Here is a 14639-nt window from a genome sequence, read left to right on the forward strand (position 1 = left end):
TAATTAAATATAATATTTGTAAAATAATGATAATATTATATAATATAAAATTAATAAAAAATTATATAAAAAATTAAATTATGAGTTTTTATATTAATTATGAAAAGAAAGTTAAATTAAAACCACTGAATAGTACATGCTTATTAATTAAGATAAAACCAAATTAAGGCAAAAGAAAACAAGTCTAAAAGGGAAAATCGAAACCCCTAAAACTCTGCAACTAGAAGTTTCTAATTAATGGTGCAATCCCTTTTCTTTCCTCACTGTCTTAACTGAATTTGAAGCATGCTAATCCCAGCCAAGAACTCCGCTCATTGTTGTGGGTTCAAAACATCCAAAACTCCCTTCAAAGTCCTAAGCCTTACACAGTCTGTCGCTTTCATCACCTTCTCTTGTCCTGCCATTACTCCTTTCAGTGCCACCTGCACCAGTCCCTCCACCTGCCTCACTTGCTCCCCATTCTTCACTCGAACCACCAACCTTGCCAATTTCGCCATCTTCTTGTCTACTACAGCCACTTGTTGCCTCTCCATTTCCCTCTCTACCTTCTCCTCTTCTTACCTTATTTTCACCCTCAAAGCCTCAATCTTTCTCATATGTTCTTGTGTCAATTCAACTGGACTCGAACTGGGAACACCATTTGTCCTTATTGAGTTAACCAGTTTAAACATTGCTGAAGGTTTCCACCCAGTAACCCAAGAATACGCATTCTCTAAAGGGGAAATTGAAATTAGACAAAAGAAAGTAAGCATAATCTTCATGGGCTAAGGCCCATTTTATAGTGTAGTAGTCTTTGTAATGTTGTGTGACTTTGGACACTAAAGCTTGTAGCTCTTGCTCACACTCACACCTAGTTTTAGCTCAATAATATTCAGACGCCCTTTGCATGTGTTACAGATACTCATCCTCAAAAAACTCAGAGAACCTTTCTTTAACTTTAGTTTTCATATCTTTCCCCTTTTGTTTAAGTAAAAAGATGGAGAAAAAAGAGGGATAACTAGCTAACTAGGACTAGGTGGGAGATAGAGAGAGATGAATAGAGTTATATGTTTTTATATATAAGAAAAGGTATGCTTGTGCTTGGCTTACATGCAGCAATGAGTCAGTAGTGGGTGTCAAGGGACGAGGATGCTTTGCAAATAGGGAGAGCTTCTCTCGGAGAGCGACATGAGCCTGATGGATTAGGGTTTGGCTTTGACCATGTTGATGAGTCACTCATGCACCCCACCACCTGGTGTTTTATGTTTCTTATGTTGGAGAACGTGCCAGTAAAATAAACTATGTTGAGTTCAACGTGGAACCCAGATATCTTCCTCTTCCTTCACTGTCTCTCTCAACTTAACCCTCCTCTGAGGTAATATACAATTCCATGCAACTTCCTTCTTTTGCTAACATGTTTCAATGGCTACAAGCCAACAACTTGCTTTAAGCTTTTGATTTTATTGATTTGAGTTTGATCATTTCTCATTGCTTGTAGTTGCTTCAATCGGCGAATTTATCATTTGAGTAATTATTAATTTATGTATTGCTAAAAATGGTTATGGTTATGAAGATTAATGAACATCAATCCTAACTCACAAAAAGCCCCTAAAAATAACAATAGCCATTTTTTTTTCAATCGACAGTTTAAGCATACATAAAAGCTTTAAAATCCAAAATGTTACGTTCAATATGGAAATTTTCTGGGTTATGTGCAAAAAGTATTTTAGGAGAAAAAAAGAGTATGCATATAGAGAGAGAGACTGTGCCCCAACGCATTGAAGCACCACCAGCAAAACTAGAAAATGGGTGCTCAATTGAAGTTTTGTAAAATGAATGCATTTAGCTCTCACTAAATATGATACTTGCTTGGTTTTCTACTCAAAGCACGATAAATTGGATGAAAATATAAAATTAATTTAGTTATAAATATTGAAAAAGAAATTGTTGAACTTTTTAATTCGGATTTCATTATTGATGAATTTTGAGATTTAAAAAAAAGGTGTCGAGAGCACTGTAGAAGAGGTATATCATTCTACTAGTATTATTAGTGTTTATTTCTTTAAAATTATTTTATATTTGAACACCCTTTATGAAATTTGAAAATGAATATGCACTTTAATAACTTTTAAAATGCATAATCATATAATTATTGTGCAAATAACAAGTAGTTAATCCCTAATATTATCATCCAAGGTCCGCCATTGTCATCACCTCTATTATTATCACCACACGGCCATCACCACTATCAACACCACTACTACTACTTGATCGTTTTCATCACAGCTTAGCTACCACCATTACTATTATCATCACTCATACTCTATTACCACCACCACTATTTGATCATTATTGTTGCTGCCACCATCACTAGTAATAAAAATATTAATAATTTCAAATTAAAATAAATTTTAATAAAATAATATTATATATTAAAATTTTATTATTAATTTAATTATATTTTATCAATATATATATATATATATATATATATATATATATATATATATAAATAGGAGATTGTATTAATAATTATATTACACTTTTATTTTTCTAAATAAAATAATATAATATATAACTTTAATTTCAATTAATTACATTGCATTATACTCAGAGGAGAGTGTGTGGCAATTGGTTCAGGTATACTAAGAAGTTGCCTCAAAGGCACACTTCAATACTTTAAGAAAAGCTCGACAAGCATTTCTAGAAAGCTCCAATACTTGGAAGAACATGAGTATGATGGATATAGGTTTGGCTTTGACCATGTTGATGAGTCAATCATGCACCCCACCACCTGGTGTTTTATGTTTCTTATGTTGAAAAACCTGTCAGTAAAATAAACTATGTTGAGTTCAATGCAGAACCCAAATATCTTCTTCTTCCTTCGCTATCTCTATCAATAAAACCCTCCTCTGAGGTAATATACAACTCCATGCAACTTGATTCTTTTTCTTACATGTTTCAATAGCTACAAGACAACAACTTGCTTTAAGCTTTTGATTTTATTAAATTTGAGTTTGATCATTTCTTGTTGCTTGCAGTTGCTTCAATCAGCGAATTTATCATTTGAGTAATTATTAATTTACGTATTGCCAAAAATGGTTATGGTTGTGAAGACCAATGAATAACAACTCTAACTCACAAAAAGCCCTTAAAAATAACAATAGCCAATTTTTTGTTTTTTCCAATCGACAATTCAAGCATACATAAAAGCTTTAAAATCCAAAATATTACATTTAATATAGGAATTTTCTGGGTTATGTGCAAAAAGTGTTTTAGGAGAAAAAAGAGTATGCATATAGAGAGAGAGACTATGCCCCAAGGCATTGCAGCACCACCAGCGAAACTAGAAAGTGGGTGCTCAATTGAAGTTTTGTAAAATGAATGTATTCAGCTCTAATTAAATATGATACTTGCTTGGTTTTCTACTCAAAGCATGATAAATTCGATGAAATTAAAAAGAAAAATCCAAGAATGTGCTCAGGTAAGCATAATATATATTTTGGGAACTTGATCCATGTGTTTGATCCAAACAAGGTCTCTCGTGGTACACCGATTCAATAATCTTTTCCTAGATCAACAGCCCATTGAAAAAGGTCCAAAATAGGTAGTTTAGAAATTGATTAACATCTAAAAATAATTTTATTATGTTAATATAATTCTAATTTTCTATTAATAATTGAATCAAGAATAATATTATGCCCAATTATACTGAATACCAAATGAAGAAATAATTAAAACTAAAATTAATTTTACAAAAATATTTTTTATGATATTTTTAGAAATATAATATAATTTTAATATAATGAAAACTTAAATAAGTAATAAATACAGTGCATTTATAATAATAGACTATGCACTAGAATATAAATACAGGTACGAATGAGGGACAAACTTTTTAAACCAATAAAATTATTATTATAAATATTAATAATATAAATTTATTTTTTTCCTTTTCAATTTTATTTTTTAAAAATTATTTTACAGAAATTTTGCTATAATTTTTAATTTAGAAGTAGACCTCTCTCTCTCTCTCTCTCTCTCTCTCTCTCTCTCTCTCTCTCTCTCTCTCTATATATATATATATATATATATATATATATATATAATTCAATTTTAATTAGAATATGCATGATTAAATTTATATGTTAACAATGTGCTTATAATATATATAATATAATATAATCTACAAATATATTAAATAGATTTTAAATTTTTTGTATTAAATAATATAACAATATAAAATTTCAAAATATCAGTATAATAAAAATGAAAATTTTGTAATAATAATGCACTAAACTAATAAAAAATTATTTTAAAAATTAGTTTATTTTCTAATTTTATAAGTAATTCCCTTTCACATTAATTTAGGCATACAATTTTATTATGCAATTAATACCATTTTAAATTACAAAAAATTAAAGCAAAATATATGCAAATCAAACTTTTCTTAAAAGAATAAAATAATAGAATTTAAATGAATTAAATTCATGGACCAATTTATATTTATTATTAATTTATTTTAATTTTTAAATATTTTCACCTATTTATATTTTAAAAACTTATTATTATTTTTTTATTATATTAATATTATAACACATAATTTTTTTAAAATACGATCAAATAAAAAATAATTTTAAATTAATAAATATTTTTATTTATATAATTAATTAAAATGACATTAAAATTAATATTTTAATTTAAATAATTAAATATAATATTTGTAATATAATGATAATATTATATAATATAAAATTAATAAAACATTATATAAAAAAAATTAAATTATGAGTTTTTATAATAAGTATGAAAAAAAAAGTTAAATTAAAACCACTTAATAGTACATGCACATTAATTAAGATAAAACCAAATCAAGACAAAAGAAAACAAGTCTAAAAGTGAAAATCTATTTAACCCTGCAACTGGAAGTTTCTAATTAATGGTGCAAACCGTTTTCTTTCCCCATTGTCTTAGCAGAATTTGAAGCATGCCAATCCCAGCTAAGAACTCCATGCATTGTAGTAGGCTCAAAACATCTAAAACTCCCTTCAAAGTCCTAAGCCTTACATAGTCTGCCGCTTTCATCACCCTCTATAGTCCTGCCATTACTCCTTTCAGTGCCACCTGCACCAATCCCTCCACTTGCCTCACTTCCTCCCCATTCTTCACTCGAACCACCAACCTTACCAACTCCGCTATCTTCCTGTTTGCTATAATCACTTGTTGTGTAACGCCCTCACTGTAGGTAGTCTGTACATTCTACTGTTTCGACGACTAACGTCTGTTCGGACAGCCAGAATGTCTGGAGCTACACTTAAACTAGAATGATGAGATATAAATGGATGAAATAAAGACTAAGAAAAATTAAGAGAAAATAAAAGAAATGAAATGTAACTAGGTTAAAGGAGCTGGAACCACAGCGATGGGTGACTGTACCAGGAAGTCACTGCATAGACAGTTGACGACCCCAGACCCGCGAGGAACCCTAGGAAATAATTTATGGGACTTAATTAAAAGTTTACTGAGGTACAAATGACATTATAAATGTCAAAGAAAATTTAGTTAATCGGTATAGATGAAAATAAAAAAAATGAAATAAACAGTATAAAAATTAAAGGAACCGTCGGGTTAAGAACTCAGTCGGTATTACCGAAAAAGTTTGACTATAACCCGAAGAGGGGCATTTTGGTCATTTGGCACCTAGAGTCGACTTTTGACCTAAATGTCAATTAAAATGAGTAATATTAAAATTTTGAAAATCCCATGAAAACATGAAACTATATGTAATGTAATTAAAGGAAACATAAGAGGAATTATTAGAATTATTAAAACTTTAATTATTATAATTAATAAACAAATCTTAGTGGGATATAAATAGGCATAAGGTAACAAAAATGCATCCACTTAACATCATCTTCCTCATCTCATCTCCCATGGCCGAAACCCTTTCCCTTTCTTCCTCCATAGATTTCTCACTTCCATGCTTTAAATCCCTTCCATACTCTCTATAATCTTCACAAGTTCCTTCATTAAAATTCATCCCCACACCTTAAGGAAGCTTTAAGCAGCAAAGGAAAAGATAAATCTTGAAGTTTTTACAAGGTTGAGAAGTTATCATTAAAGGTTAGTGTATGTTTTCTTTTCCTTTCTTTGTTAAATCTTGAATTGAGGTTGAAATGAGTAAGTATAACATGAAATTGAAAGCAAATGGTAAGAAACTTTAGAACGCTCATTTCGGCAGCCTTGGAAATTATGGGAGTTTGATAAATTCATGCATGTAAATGGTGTTTAGTGATGTTGATGGATAAGTAGATGAAGTTATATGTGTTAGAAATTTGATTGCATGTGTATGTTGTGATTGACAAATTGGAGTTAGGTTTTTGACCTAACTATTGGATACTTTATGTAATTGCTGGAATTTAACTTTGTTGAGTTGAGTGGATGATAATGATACTTAGAAGTTCCATGAATGTCAATTTGTAGTTTAGGAGTTGGAGGAAATGAAATTTGAAAGTGTACTTTTCTATGCAGGTTTGAGACTTTGTAATCCAGTGAATGTTTTGAGCCATAACTGAATTTGTGTTGCTCCAATTGGTATGAGGCCAATTGGAGATGAAACTAGACCTAAAATGCTCCATTTTTCATGAAGAAACTATGCCCAAATTCTATTTATAAAATGACCTAAATTCTGTCCCAATCCAGATGACCATATAGTGAACCCAGAAAAATGACCAAATGAACAGTACACATTCAATTGGCCATAACTCCCTCTAGACAGGTCCAAATGACCTGAATTTTGTACCATTGGAAAGCTTATACATAGGAATACAAGGACACAGAGCCCAGAAATGTCTCTAACCAAACCAAATTGTTGGCCAAAATTAGGTCACAAAACTGTCTAGAACCATATTGCCCAGAAATTGCTAAACATAGGCTTACTTGACCAGTTTTGGCAAAAAGGCCATAACTTGGTCTACAAAAATCCAAATGCAATGAAATTAGTGGAAAAGTTTCCACAAGACATCAATCTAAAATATTGATATTTTGACCAAAACCCAGAAATCAAGAGAACTAGGTCAATTGGCTAGGCCAAATTAGTATGCAAATTCTAGAAATTGCCTAAGTGACCACTTGACCCCAGAATGGTCTTTTAGTCATATCTCCCACTAGAAAACTCCAATTTGGATGAGCCATATTTTCTAGAAACCTAAGGGATAGAGCTCCAACCTTGTTTTAGACACATTCCTCAAATTATAAATGTAAGAATCCTAAAGTTGAGTCAAAGCCACTGACCTGACCTGGAATCCTGTTGGCACAGGATACACGAGTCTAGTCCAGTTATTTGGTTATAAGTAGTTCTACAAGACTTGAAAAATTGCAATAAAAAATTTTGAGTAACCATATGACATAGGGAAACAAATTATATGGAGAACACTAAGCCTAAAAGTGACTATAACATGTTCAATTAAATCGGTAAATTGTAACTCTAAAATCTACCTAGCTAAGGATCCAGAATTAGGAAATAAACCAGTTATGGTTATTTGACCATAACATGAGTTATAGAAATCCAAATGATATGATTCAAAAAGCAAAACAAAGATAAGACATGGAGAAACAACTTCCATGAAGGAAGTATGGCCAAACAGTGGCCACAAGTTGATCAAATTAATAGGTAAAATTAAGACATTAAAACTAAACCTAAAGAAAGGTTCATAAGACAAATAAATTTATAGTAGGGTTTTAACCCTAATATGTTGCTAAACACTAAATTACATGAAATAGGTATGTGGGACCCACTTTCCCACTACAACTTGACATAAAATTTCTAATAATGCTTAATTGCCCAAAGTAAACCTAGGCTTATGTATATAGTTTGGAATGATTGATATACCAATTAGGGACTACAGATAGCAATACTACCTACATGAATAATCATTGATCGACAAAATATGTCTGATATGATTGTTCTACAGGCTATATGTCAGCCCGTTGGCCATTGAGTCTAATTTCATTTCTAGCTTTAAAAGCCTGCTCTCTAGCCTTGTGCCTGACATGACAATTGTATACAGGGTAGACATATGATTGTCTAACCAGTATACTCCTGTGTATCCAGCCTTTATAGTCTGTTATAAGTTACTTGGGCACTGATATGATTTTAAAAAGACTGAAAATGAAATAAATACACAGATAAGATCCTGATAGATAAATTGATCCCAAAGTTAAATAAATCTGTAAAGACTTAGAATTTATTTATGAAATTTACATAGAATTATCATTTTTAATTATTCACTTATTTTTCTTTAAAGTTATGCACCACTAAGCAATTCTCTTAGCGCGTTGGTTTTCCATCACGTAGTTACTGGAGACCAGACACAGCCATAGCAGCAGCATGATAATAGTGCAGCGGTGACCGGATCGGCGATGTCTGCTAGTCACCTCTGCAGTATTTATTTTGGTAGGGCCTATGTTATTAGATTTTGTATTTTGGTTTATTGTGCATAAGTAGATACAGTGTAAATCATTTTGAACATTGTAAATAAATTATAATTATATTTTGGATTGTAAATAAAGCTGTGAGCTTTTGTATATAAATTTTCATATGAATGAGTTATGTTATTTTCTTGAAATTACATGAAAAGTTGTGAATGATATGACATATGGAAATATGAGATAGATATGAAATTGTTTTTAACAGGTAAATATTGAAACCCACCAGATGCAAATAAAACAAAGGAGGCTCTACTCGAGTTTTCACAGAAATAATTTATGATTAAAAAAAAAATTACTATAGGTTTTCTATGAAGTATAAAATTAATAATGGATAGAACAAGATAAGATAGGTGCTACGGCATCGAATGTGGCACGCTTTACTCGGTTACACTGTAGACGGGTAAGGGGCGTCACATGTTGCCTCTCCATTTCCCTTTCAACCCTTTCCTCTTCTAACCTTATTTTCACCCTCAAAGCCTCAATATTTCTCATCTGTTCTTGTGTCAATTCAACTAGACTCGAACTGAGAATACCATTTATCCTTATTGAGTTAACCAGTTTAAGCACTGCTGAAGGTTTCCACCCAGTAACCCAAGAATACGCATTTTCTAAAGGGGAAATCCAAATTGGACAAAAGAAAGAAAGCACATCTTCATGGGCTAAGGCCCATTTTATAGTGTAGTAGTCTTTGTAATGTTGTGTGACTTTGGACACTGAAGCTTGTAGCTCTTGCTCACGCTCACACCCAGTTTTAGCTCGATAATCCTCAGACGCCCTTCGCAGGTGTTGCAGATACTCATGGAGTTGACACATCCACTTCTCAAAAAACTTAGAGAAACTCTCTTCAACTTTAGTTTTCATATCTTTCCCCTTTCGTTTATGCAAAGAGATGGAGAAAGAAGAGGGATAACTAGCTAGTTAGGACTAGGTGGGAGATAGAAAGAGACAAATAGAGTGATATGTTTTTATATATAAGAAACGGTATGCTTATGCTTGGCTTACGTGCAGCAATGAGTTAGTGGTGAGTGTCAAGGGACGAGTGACGCTTTGCAAATATGGAAAGCCTCTCCCGGAGAAGGACATGAGTATGATGGATATAGGTTTGGCTTTGACCATGTTGATGAGTCAATCATGCACCCCACCACCTGGTGTTTTATGTTTCTTATGTTGAAAAACTTGTCAGTAAAATAAACTATGTTGAGTTCAATGTGGAACCCAAATATCCTCTTCTTCCTTCGCTATCTCTATCAATAAAACCCTCTTCTGAGGTAATATACAACTCCATGCAACTTGATTCTTTTGTTGACATGTTTCAGTAGCTACAAGCCAACAACTTGCTTTAAGCTTTTGATTTTATTAATTTGAGTTTGATCATTTCTTGTTGCTTGCAGTTGCTTCAATCAGTGAATCTATCATTTGAGTAATTATTAATTTACGTATTGCCAAAAATGGTTATGGTTATGAAGACCAATGAATAACAACTCTAACTCACAAAAAGCCCTTAAAAATAACAATAGCCAATTTTTTCATTTTTTCCAATCGACAATTCAAGCATACATAAAAGCTTTAAAATCCAAAATATTACGTTTAATATAGGAATTTTCTGGGTTATGTGCAAAAAGTGTTTTAGGAGAAAAAAGAGTATGCATATAGAGAGAGAGACTGTGCCCCAAGGCATTGCAGCACCACCAGCGAAACTAGAAAGTGGGTGCTCAATTGAAGTTTTGTAAAATGAATGCATTCAGCTCTAATTAAATATGATACTTGCTTGGTTTTCTACTCAAAGCATGATAAATTCGATGAAATTAAAAAGGAAAATCCAAGAATGTGCTCAGGTAAGCATAATATATATTTTGGGAACTTGATCCACGTGTTTGAACCAAACAAGGTCTCTCGTGGTACACCGATTCAATAATCTTTTCCTAGATCAACAGCCCATTGAAAATGGTCCAAAATAGGTAGTTTAGAAATTGATTAACATCTAAAAATAATTTTATGAAATCTTTTATGAAATCCTATACTCTCACATCTCTCGGAATTGCTTTATGGCTAAATAACATTTGTGTTCTAGCTGTATCCATGGCTGGCTGATAAGCATATAATTTAACTATAAACTATACTTGTTCACCAGCTCCTGGGTGGAAGGAGGAGTTAAGATAGATACCTACATGTGTATGTGTGTGTGTATATATCACCTGCTAATTAGCCCATTCTTTGTCACCTGTTTCTCTTCAAATCTATTCATTACATAATTTTTATTTATTTTAGGATAATGTATAATTAAATCTTTGAGATATAGTAAAATTTATATATTAATTTTTTTATATATATTTTTAATAATATTTTAATTTTAAAATTTAATTCTATTAACAAATAAATTGACTATTGACTCTAACAATTTAGTAACCGTTTAATAATGTTGTTGAAATGTTAAAATTATTTTTTAAAAAATAAAATTTATAAATTTTAAAAATAATAAAAATAATAAAAAATGCTCTTTGTCTGAATAGATTTATATATGTCCACCAATTAAATAATTTAAAAAAAAATACATGTTATCTAGGGTTAACCATAAGAACTTTGTCAATCTCATTGGCTACTATGAGGAGGATGAACCCTTCAATAGGATGATGGTATTTGAATACACTCGTAATGGAACCCTCTTTGAGCATCTATATGGTAATACTCTCTGTATATTAATTTAACGATGAAAATTTTGATAGATTTCTCCTGTGGTAATTTAGAGGCTGAAACATTTATTCTGTATCTTCAGTTAAAGAAATGGAAGATCTTGACTGGAGTGCAAGAATGAGGATTATCATGGACATTACTTATTGCTTACAATACATGCACCATGAGTTAAATCCACCAGTGGCACATTCTAACTTGAATTCACATAATATCTTTCTAACTGATGACTATGCAGCTACGATAATCTCCTTCATGGGTTGGCTTCATTCTATTTTGTTTCTTTATTGTGCCTTCTCACCGTATCTATGGTCCATCTTAGATTGCTGACATCTCTTTCTTGCCACAAGATTCCTCCAAATCGAAGAGCCCAGGTAACAATGAGTTAGTGCATTCTACATTGCCACCTTTGGCTGATGTAGAGACAAATGTCTATTATTTTGGGATTCTATTACTAGAAATCATTTCTGGAAAACTCCAATACTCGGAAGAACAAGGGTCCCTCGAAAAATTGGTAAATCTTTTATGAAATCCTATACTCTCATATCTCTGAGAATTGCTTTATGGCTAAATAATATTTGTATTCTAGCTCCATGCACGGCTGGCTGACAAGCATATAATTTAACTAGAAACTTGCAAGCTGCTAAATATTTGAATGACAAACGTAGTATCAATTATATGATTGACCCAACCCTCAAGTCTTTAAAAAACAATGAACTTGACCTCATATGCAAGATTATCCAAGAGTGAAAACAAAAATAATATAAATCATTAGAAGATTATTAATAATTTTAACATTTGTTAAATGAAGAACTTAAAAGGAATTATTTAATTTTAATTGAAGATCGATACTAACAAAAAAATTAAAGATAATTAAATTTAAACCTAATTAATTTATTCATATGCATATTTATATTATTACAAGTATGATTTCTTAAAAATTATTATTATAGAGCTAGCATTATACCACCTATATAAAATATTATCTTTTGCACTAATAATAAATAAAAGATAATATTGATAATAAATTAACTAATTAATTAGATTTATATTTATATTATTACGATATTAATATTTTTCTATTTTTATTCTTTTTAGTGTTAAAAATAGTAGTGTTCTTAATCCTTATTCTTTTGAATAAAACGAAGAATTGATAAGAATTGAAATAAAAAAAAATATTGGATAAACCAAGCCATATTTGACTAAATTTATTTTATTGTGTTAATATAATTCTAATTTTCTATTAATAATTAAATCAAGAATAATATTATACCTAATTATACTAAATACCAAATAAAGAAATAATTAAAGCTAAAATTAATTTTATAAAAATATTTTTTATGATGTTTTTAGAAATAAAATATAATTTTAAAATAATTAAAACTTAAATAAGTAATAAATACAGTGTATTTATAACAATAGACTATGCACTAGAATATATATATATAGATACGAATGAAAGACAAACTTTTTAAACTGATAAAATTATTATTATAATATTCATCATATAAATTTATTTTTTTTTCTTTAAATTTTATTTTTTAAAATTTATTTTATAGAAATTTTGTTATAATTTTTAATTTAGAAGTAGACCTCTCTCTCTCTCTCTCTCTCTCTCTCTCTCTCTCTCTCTCTCTCTCTCTCTCTATATATATATATATATATATATATATATATATATAATATTCAATTTTAATTAGAATATACATTATTAAATTTATATATTAATCAATAATGTATTTATAACATATATAATATAATCAATAAATATATTAAATAATTAATATATTAAATAGATATAAAATTTTTTGTATTAAATAATATGACGATATAAAATTTCAAAATATCAATATACTAAAAATGATAATTTTATAATAATAATGCACTAAACTAATAAAAATTTATTTTAAAAATTATTTTATTTTCTAATTTTATAATTAATTCCCTTTCACATTAATTTAGGCATACAATTTTATTATGCAAGTTAATATCATTTTAAATTACAAAATATTAAAGTAAAATATATGCAAATCAAACTTTTCTTAAAAAAACAAAATAATAGAATTTAAATGAATTAAATTCATGGACTAATTTATATTTATTATTAATTTATTTTAATTTTTAAATATTTTCACCTATTTATATTTTAAAAACTTATTATTATTATTTTTTTATTATATTAATATTATAACACAAAATTTTTTTAAAATACGATCAAATAAAAAATAATTTTAAATTAATAAATATTTTTATTTATATAATTAATTAAAATGACATTAAAATTAATATTTTAATTTAAACAATTAAATATAATATTTGTAATATAATGATAATATTATATAATATAAAATTAATAAAACATTATATAAAAAAAATTAAATTATGAGTTTTTATAATAAGGATAAAAAAAAAGTTAAATTAAAACCACTGAATAGTACATGCATATTAATTAAGATAAAACCAAATCAAGACAAAAGAAAACAAGTCTAAAAGTGAAAATCAAAACCCCTAAAACCCTACAACCGGAAGTTTCTAATTAATGGTGCAAACCTTTTTCTTTCCCCATTGTCTTAACAGAATTTGAAGTATGCCAATCCCAGCCAAGAACTCCATGCATTGTAGTGGGCTCAAAACATCCAAAACTCCTTTCAAAGTCCTAAGCCTTACACAGTCTACCGCTTTCATCACCTTCTCTAGTCCTGCCATTACTCCTTTCAGTGCCACTTGCACCAGTCTCTTCACCTGCCTCACTTCCTCCCCATTCTTCACTCTAACCACCAACCTTACCAACTCTGCCATCTTCCTATCTACTACAACCACTTGTTGCCTCTCCATTTCCCTCTCCACCTTCTCCTCTTCTAACCTTATTTTCACCCTCAAAGTCTCAATCTTTCTCATTTGTTCTTGTGTCAATTCAACCAGACTCAAACTGGGAACACCATTTGTCCTTATTGAGTTACCCAGTTTAAACATTGCTGAAGGTTTCCACCTAGTAACCCAAGAATACACATTCTCTAAAGGGGAAATCCAAATTGGACAAAAGAAAGCAAGCACATCTTCATGGGCTAAGGCCCATTTTATAGTGTAGTAGTCTTTGTAATGTTGTGTGACTTTGGACACTGAAGCTTGTAGCTCTTGCTCACGCTCACACCCAGTTTTAGCTCGATAATCCTCAAACGCCCTTCGCAGGTGTTGCAGATACTCATCGAGTTGACACATCCACTTCTAAAAAAACTCAAAGAACCTCTCTTCAACTTTAGTTTTCATATCTTTCCCCCTTCGTTTGAGCAAAGAGATGGAGAAAGAAGAGGGATAGCTAGTTGGTTAGGACTAGTGGGAGATAGAGAGAGATGAATAGAGCGATATGTTTTTATATATAAGAAAAGGTGTGGTTGTGCTTGGCTTACCTGCAGCAATGAGTCAGTGGTGGGTGTCAAGGGACGAGTGACGCTTTGCAAATAGGGAGAGCCTCTCCCGGAGAG

At 30.2% G+C, this 14639-nt stretch overlaps 1 protein-coding gene and 2 pseudogenes across 1 annotated transcript; 1 reads left to right on the top strand and 2 right to left on the bottom strand.

The window, feature by feature from the left end:
- Positions 1-557: 557 nt before the first annotated feature.
- On the bottom strand, positions 558-9330 carry LOC110651718 (protein DOG1-like 4; annotated as a pseudogene).
- A 1691-nt stretch (positions 9331-11021) lies between these two features.
- On the top strand, positions 11022-11487 carry LOC131170308 (protein MALE DISCOVERER 1-like). The gene is made up of 2 exons (XM_058129368.1): positions 11022-11160; positions 11243-11487. Exons 1-2 carry the CDS (start codon positions 11022-11024, stop codon positions 11485-11487), a joined length of 384 nt encoding a protein of 127 aa, XP_057985351.1.
- A 2202-nt stretch (positions 11488-13689) lies between these two features.
- LOC131170310 (protein DOG1-like 4) lies at positions 13690-14424 on the bottom strand (annotated as a pseudogene).
- Positions 14425-14639: the final 215 nt, after the last annotated feature.

The sequence above is a fragment of the Hevea brasiliensis genome, chromosome 11 (genome assembly GCF_030052815.1).
Source record: "Hevea brasiliensis isolate MT/VB/25A 57/8 chromosome 11, ASM3005281v1, whole genome shotgun sequence".
NCBI lineage: Eukaryota > Viridiplantae > Streptophyta > Magnoliopsida > Malpighiales > Euphorbiaceae > Hevea > Hevea brasiliensis.

Coding starts and splice junctions, on each gene's coding strand:
- LOC131170308 (XM_058129368.1), top strand. CDS start 11,022: ATGTTATCTAGGGTTAACCATAAGAACTTTGTCAATCTCATTGGCTAC. Junction 11,161..11,242: donor TCTATATGGTAATACTCTCT/GTATATTAATTT, acceptor CTGTATCTTCAG/TTAAAGAAATGGAAGATCTT.